This window comes from Erythranthe guttata, chromosome 12 (genome assembly GCF_056151865.1).
Source record: "Erythranthe guttata isolate IM_541 chromosome 12, IM_541, whole genome shotgun sequence".
NCBI classification, from domain to species: Eukaryota; Viridiplantae; Streptophyta; class Magnoliopsida; order Lamiales; family Phrymaceae; genus Erythranthe; species Erythranthe guttata.
Window position 1 is genome coordinate 8,883,948 of NC_142544.1, and position 8,553 is coordinate 8,892,500.

The 8,553-nt window shown below is 28.0% G+C and overlaps 1 protein-coding gene across 1 annotated transcript; it reads right to left on the reverse strand.

The window, feature by feature from the left end:
• Nucleotides 1-1,513: 1,513 nt before the first annotated feature.
• LOC105965726 (AT-hook motif nuclear-localized protein 11-like) lies at nt 1,514-4,692 on the reverse strand. The gene is made up of 6 exons (XM_088827276.1): nt 4,482-4,692; nt 4,020-4,364; nt 3,078-3,145; nt 2,837-2,968; nt 2,371-2,526; nt 1,514-1,679 (listed from the first exon to the last, which is right to left on the reverse strand). The coding sequence occupies exons 2-6, from the start codon at nt 4,354-4,356 to the stop codon at nt 1,626-1,628; spliced, it is 747 nt and encodes a 248-aa protein (XP_088683402.1). The 5' UTR covers nt 4,357-4,364; nt 4,482-4,692; the 3' UTR covers nt 1,514-1,625.
• Between the last annotated feature and the right edge of the window lie 3,861 nt (nt 4,693-8,553).

Genomic DNA, 8,553 nt, shown 5'->3' on the forward strand with positions numbered 1-8,553 from the left:
GGTGTGTAAAAGACTAAAATGCTCCCTCACATTTTAATATGCTTGAATTTCATCATTTTATTTAATTTAACATCAATTTGACCCCAAATTTCACCAATTATTAAATCTTGACTCCTAGCCCAAGTTTGACTACAATTTCGTCCGTTGCCGCCGTTGATTGTCGGTGTCCGGCGTTGATTTTTTTTTTGTCTGCTTTTTCCGCCGGTTCCAGCGTTGACTTTTTATTTTTTTCTTTTTTTTTTCCCTTTTTCTGCCGCCGCTGACCGCCGGTCAATGCTAGTCTCCGGCGGCGTTGACTTTTTTTATTATTATTATTATTATGAATTTTTTTTAATTTTTTCTTCAACATTTTTTGGCTCGTTTAAACAGTAATTTTGTTGTGGTTGACAGCTATATTAACTATATTACTGTTTAACACAGTAGTATTGCTAATTTACTGTAGCACAATAATTTTAACATAACAAAAATCACTATTATTGTGTAATAGAATTATATTAATATGTTGACCGTTCATAAAGGCAAACATAGTAAAAACCCAAAGAATTAATATTACTATTGATGTGACAGTAATACTACTGGTCAACCACACTAATATTACTGTAACGACAATAATATTACAGTCAACCACTGTAATAATGTTATGTTTAAAGTAATATTACAATAGTAGATAATAATATTATTACGTTAATCGGTCAACAAATCAAACAAAATAAAAAGGCCAAAAAAAATAATATTGATGTAGTTAACAGTAATTTACAGTAATAAAAAGGCCAAAAAGAAATAATATTGATGTGGCCAAAAAAAAACATTGTGTTTACAGTAATTTTACCGTCAACGACAATAATATTATTACATTGACTAGTCAACAAATCAAACAAAATAAAAACGGCAAGAAAATAATAATATTGATGTGGTTGAGAGTAATATTATTATGTTTACAGTAGTTGTAATGTCAACGAAACTACAATTACTATCAGCGACACTAGAATTTACGTGCCAAAATGCAATATTTTAAGGATGTGAAGTGGGATTAAGTCTAATGTATTCTAATAAATAAATATAGAAAATCTATTTTACATGGCTTTTGGGATAAGTTGAGTCTATTTTCAGGATCGACCTTTATCTTATGGATATCTCTATCTGCATATCATGAGTGTGCAATTTGTGCATTTATATTTGTATTAGGTGTGCACAATGTGCGTGTTGAGTGTGTTTGTGATTATTTAAAAATATTACTACAAATATAAGTTAAATTATGTATATGATTAGTTATAAGGATGAAATCATGAGAAAAAAATTATTATCACAATGTATATATCGGACATAAAAATAGAGTTTAAACTAAAACAATCTCAATTCTCCTAGAATTAAATTTCAAATAATGGAACATCATAAGAAATCTAAAATTATTTTAATAAATAAACATATAATAATGTGTCTTTTAGCCCCTTAAATAACCAAACATACTAAAACCTTAATATTTCTGCAAAAATACTTGCATTTAAACAAAATAAGATGTTTTAGCCAAGTCTTTTCATTGGTCCACTAAAAATCCTACATCACCATCAGAGATTATACGTTCCGATGTAGGTGTCGATGAATATTCCTCAACAACCGGGGGAGATTCAAGAAAACGTACTCAACTGCCATGGATTTTGTTTGAACGTAGCAATGACAAGCTGGAAAGCAATAAAAATATGTCATTATTTATATGTAAAGCGATGATAATCTGGAAATTGACAAAATATCGTAATTATTTACTTGTGAACAAATCTCAAACTAGAGGAAATTAAAATAAAATAAAAATAGACTACAAATTTAATCATGCATGTAATAAAAAATGGCATAAATTTGTTGATGGTCAATAGGTTTAAATGCCGGAGTCAATCGACTACTGTATATTATAGTGGAATATGCTATGCGATGACACAAAACCTTTTGATTTTTTCCCCAATCAACACATGATTACTAAAAAGTGCTATTATGTCCAAATAAAAACATAATTATGGCTAAATGGAAAGAGTGAGGCATTAGTGTTAGTTATGCGCCATATGTGTGCACTTGACGTGAGTACACACATGTGTAGTGGATTTAGTACAGTCAAAAAAATTTACACTATATAATAACACATTTATTAATTTTTCCCACACAACTTATATCATTTAACCCATCTACTCAAAAGTTCAAGATAAACTATCTATACATATCTAACCCCCATCCCCCAGTTTTATATTAATAATCCTAAAAAAATAAGGTGTCGTTTATTTTTAGAATTAGCCCAACATGTTATAGAATTATGACCCCCGCCATTGATTATAATATATATAGATATAAAATATTTCCTCCTTCGAAAATATGTTTAGAGCTTACTTGAGTTGGACCAGCAGCAATAAGCGAATTGGCTACAACACCACCACAAAAGAGGCCTTCAGGGTTAGCCAATTGAACACTCAATATGCATCTTTTGGCATGCCTAGTTCCATTATATGTATGCGATCCATTTAGATGTACAATTGAAAAATTGCCCTGCATGAGGAAAATAAATATTGAGTCATACAAGAATTACACATATATGATAAACTACATTCTTTTACATAAACATACAGTAACATTCTAGTTTTCATATTAATCATACACTCGTCAAATTAGATCAAACTCAAAACACGCTAGTCTGTTGATGACAACAAATGTTGTGCCGCATAACATGTAGAAAGAAAGAAACATAAATTATCATGCATTGTTTCAAATGAATTAATAAACAAATTTTATATAGGTCTAACTTATTACATACCGAACAATTATAAGTAGGAATATCAAATAAATTACAAAGACCTACCTCGTATCGTGAAATGCCACCGGGAGAAGCAGGTACAAAAATTTCTGCAGTCGAGACTGTTCCGAAAGCCGAGACAATGCAAATTGAATCAGGAGTCGTCATAGAAAATGACTTGATCCTTTGAACTATGTTCTGCACAAACAACAAAAAATGTACCATTAATTACTTATTGTTAGATGTGATTCTTGTTGAATATATATCCAATTTATCGATAATTTAAGAGAATAAAATTATTGGTTACCTCTCCTTTTCTAATTTCAATCCTATGAGGAGTGAAGTTGCTTCCTTCAGTTTGCGCAACAATCCCACCTTCATAATGATAATAAAGGAAGTAAATTTAAGAATACTTTTTGTTTTGTTCCTTTTATGTTTTTTCTTGATTTTTTTTTCTTTTGACATAACTAGAAATAGATTTTGAACATAAATAATGAAATTTTATTTCACAAATTAAATACATGTGTATTGTGCATAATGAGAGCATTTGATGCACTTGAATTGCACAAATGTCGTGCCTAAAAGGAATATTTTAAATTTTAAATTTACAATAACAAAAGTATATTCTAAAAATTAGATTGAAATAGTAAATATACAAATAATTAACAAAATATATTCAAATGTTTCCCAAAAAAAAATGTATTTAATTTTATACATTGCTTTGCATACCTTTAATTAACAAATTTATGATTATTAATTAAAGTTCATTAAATCAATATAATTAGTACAAGAAATTTTCCCAACCACCAAAACCTTAATTTGTCAATAATTCGCGGCAGCCGATTTTTTGTTAAATAGGTCAGATCGATCGGTTCGATTCATTTAATTTTTAACAACATTTCTTAACACATTAATAACCAAATTAAAAATCGATAATAAGTACAAGAAAATTTCCCAGCCCCTAATTTGTCAATAACTTGTATCCGTAGTCGATTCGTTGTTAAATAGGTCGGGTCAACCAGTTCGATTCGTTTAATTTTTAAAAACATTTCTTAACAAATTAATAACCAAATTAAAAATCAATAATAAGTATACGAAAATTTCCCAAACCACCCAAACCCTAATTTTTCAATAACTCGTTCATGTGCCGATTCGCTATTAAACATGTCAGATCGATCAGTCCGATTCGTTTTTAAAAACATTGCTTCACACATTAATAACCAAATTAAAGATAAAAAAAAAAACTTACCGAAAGAGGCAGCCATCCTCTGCCACCTCCCGGAACCCCTAGGCCGGCCTCTTCCCCGCGTAGGTGGAATGATGAAATATTCCGGCGTCGCCACAAATTGTTGTGGCATCTCCATCGGCGGTTGTTTCATCGGGCGCCCTCTCTTTCTCTTGCTACAGACCGCATGTTTATTACTTGTGTCGCTGCAGCCGTCGGAAAATCTCTCCGCCGCCAATCCATGATCATCTCCGCCGACATTCTCCAACTTCTCCTCTGGCGGAGCAACGGCGGCAACATCCACATCCACAGCTGGTTCGATATGTTGCGGGATGGTGTTTTCAATGTAGAAACCCTCCATTTTCTAGTCTTAATTAAAACATGAAACAATCTTTTGTTAATTTAATTAATAGAAAAGGCAACAAAGTTCATGATTTAATAAACAGTAACCGAACATGCACAAATAACCCACACAAATACACATACCGATGTGTCTTCAAACGTTCTTCTATATATAATTATTATATATACAAGATCGATCGAAAGATCTACCCTATATAGAAAAGGCAAAGGGGAGAAATGAAATTAAGAAATGGTTGTCTCATTCTTTATGTGAGTGTGTTTTATAGGGAAACAATGCTATAATATTTCACAATATTCCAACAATACCCTTTTAGATTTTATTTTATTTTTTGGGGAATTTGAGGGTATAGAACATCATTGTGAACATGGAATATTTACTAACTAATCAGGATATTTATATTTTGATATTTCAAGAAAGGAAAAAACAACTATTTTAAATAAAAAAATCACGTACATATATTGTATAAACATTTATTTAGAGGTATACATTATTTATTAATTTTTGCCCAAAAATATTGAGAAAAAAATCATTATCATAGTTTTCCTTTTTTTCTTTTTCTTTTTCATTTTTCCTTTTCACTTTGTATATTCATTTCTCTCCTAGTATATCATTATATTGGAGGAAAAGGAATTAAGTCATAAATACGAGATTACTGATTTTTGTCGATTGTTTTTTTCCGAGTTAAAAATTCCATTTGTTTAAAAAACATTGTGAATTGGATTTTTATCGATATGATTGCAATATATGGAGAGAAAAAAATAATGGTCCAAGCTAAGTTGGATATTACAAATCATCCTCGATCATGAGCTGGATTTTCACGAACCATATATGAAATGAGGAATTGAATATCAACACATTGTCAGTACGTTATCGGGAAAATGACACGGTAAACATAGTTAATTTCTTATCGACTACAGTTGTTTAAGTTTTATTTCAAATATATGAATTTAAATTTTGAAAAAAAATAGTTATATCCTCTCCTTGTTGAATTTCAATGGTCTGACGAGTGAATTTCTTCTTTCCGTTTCCCCAATAATTCCATCTTTCATAGTGACAAGAAATTAATAAATTTGAGAATACTTTGTGTTTTGGCCCTTTTAATGGGTCAATAAAAATCTTAAAAATTACAAATTTAATTTATTTTTTCTGGAATAAGAAAACTTGCTCTCTTTGTTTTTACTACTTTTTTCTTTTGACCTAAATTATTTTAACAAAATTAGTGATTCGAAACACATTTCGATCATAAATAAAGAAATTTGATTTAATATATATATATATATATATATATATATATATATATATATATATATATATATATATATATATATATATATTGGAAATATGAAATGCACTTAATTGCACAAATGCCGCGTCTAAAAAATAATTGTTTTTAAATATATAATATATTTACCATTAAGTATTAGATTCAAATTGAACTTATTAATCATCAAGATTAAAAATTTAAACATAAAAGGAATAAAATCAAATTTTACAATGTACATATCCTAAAAATGTCATCAAAATTATAAATGTGTAACAAAACTAAAAATATACCCAAAAAATCTCAACCAGGCATGTAATTTTATTTCATACATTCCTTTAAATAAATAAAATTATGATTACAAGAAAATTTCCCTGACCACCTAAAACCTATTTTGTCAATAACTTCTACGGCGGCGGATTTGCGGTTAAACCGGTTGGATCGATCATTTTGATTCATTTTTGTCGCATTAATAACCAAATTAGAAATCAAAGAAACTTACCGCAAGAGGCAGAGCAACAGAGGCAACATGCACAACCTCTGTTGTGGGATTGTGTTTTCAAAGTAGAGACCCTCCATTTTTTTTCTTTAAAAACATGAAGAATGTAATGTTAATTTTAATCGATAGAAAAAGAAACAAAACTCAACTTGATGCGGCCAACAATAAGTTAACTCGAATCACCTCAAATTAAACCTGCAACGAATACTTGGGAATCGATACGGCTTAACGATGATCTTCTTCGATTTGATGGATTAGGTGTTTCCTGCGTAAGAAAAATATACGTTAGGGTGCCGGAGCTTGGTTCCGGCGAAAACCCTCCGATGCTTAAGTCAGTCCAGATTCCAAGAGAAGAATATCAGAGAAAATACGAGAAGAAAATATTCTAATGTCTTTCGAATAATAAAAAATTACCTTTTCCCAATAAACATAAAGCATTTATATGTCATCTGATGAGATGGCTCGCCACTTTGAATACTCGATGAAGTTTCTTCATGTTCAGATGTCAACTTAATACTCGTGAAAAAAAAAAAAAGTTTCCATACTCTTGATGAGCATGTACTAGTAACCCACACAAATGCACATACCAATGTTTATTCAAACATTTACTAAAAAATATGTTTTCAAACCTGCTTCCGTAGAACTATTTTTTGAGGAAAAAAATAGATAAATATTTTAATAAGTAGTATATATACATATTTTGTATAACATTTATTTAGAGGCATTTATTATTATTTATGAGTTAATTTAAAAATAATATAATTTAATCATCTGAATAATGAGAAAAAATCAATGTCATAGATTTTCTTTTTACTTGTAGAAACTATATTTTGGCTTGGATATCACAAGATCCCACCAATTCTTTTTGTTTCTTAATTATTTTATTTCTCTTCCTTGCAGCAAATCGACGAAATAATTTTATACTCTCAACCGAGTTTCAATTCTTGATATTCGATTGAGAGTGGGGGGCTTATGATGTACATGGGCCAAAAATATGATGAGGCCCAAAAATTATAACTATAATATTTGGGCCCAATTATCAATTAAAAGCCCGAGGTTACATTCCAGGCCCATAGTAAGATTCTGTATATAAATGCTTTATGTTTATTGGGAAAAGGTAATTTTTTATTATTCGAAAGACATTAGAATATTTTCTTCTCGTATTTTCTCTGATATTCTTCTCTTGGAATCTGGACTGACTTAAGCATCGGAGGGTTTTCGCCGGACATCATCTAATGAAGTTTCTTCATGTTCAGATGTCAACTTAATACTCGTGAAAAAAAAAAAAAAGTTTCCATACTCTTGATGAGCATGTACTAGTAACCCACACAAATGCACATACCAATGTTTATTCAAACATTTACTAAAAAATATGTTTTCAAACCTGCTTCCGTAGAACTATTTTTTGAGGAAAAAAATAGATAAATATTTTAATAAGTAGTATATATACATATTTTGTATAACATTTATTTAGAGGCATTTATTATTATTTATGAGTTAATTTAAAAATAATATAATTTAATCATCTGAATAATGAGAAAAAATCAATGTCATAGATTTTCTTTTTACTTGTAGAAACTATATTATAAAATGGAACACAAATCTCTTCTAAAATGTGTCACACAGACTGGCATCTCTCTTCCTATTTTTTTGTCAATTGTTGAACTATAGAAATTTAAAAATCAGAATATGAAAAAGTAGTGAAAAATCGAGTACTCGTGAAAACACAAAAACCTGACATGCGAAGGTGGCTGGGGGAGAACGGCAAGAGTCATAGGCATTGAGCTCCAACTCGAATGGCAGAACTTTGAGGCTAAAAAGTAACATGTAAAAGAGTAAAAAAAAAATATGGAAGAAAGTGAACAAAAAATAATAAAAATAGTAATAATAATAATAGTAATAAAAATAATAGTAATAATAATAATAATAATAATAATAATAATAATAATAATAATAATAATAATAATAATAATAATAATAATAATAATAATAATAATAACAATAATAATAATAATAATAATAATAATAATAATAATAATAATAATAATAATAATAATAATAATAATAATAATAATAATAATAATAATAATAATAATAATAATAATAATAATAATAATAATAATAATAATAATAATAATAATAATAACAATAATAATAATAATAATAATAATAATAATAATAATAATAACAATAATAATAATAATAATAATAATAATAATAATAATAATAATAATAATAATAATAATAATAATAATAATAATAATAATAATAATAATAATAATAATAATAATAATAAAAGTAATAATAATAATAGTAATAATAATAATACTAATAATAATACTAATAATAATAATACTAATAATAATACTAATAATAATACTAATAATAATAATAATAATAATAATAATAATAATAATAATAATAATAATACTAA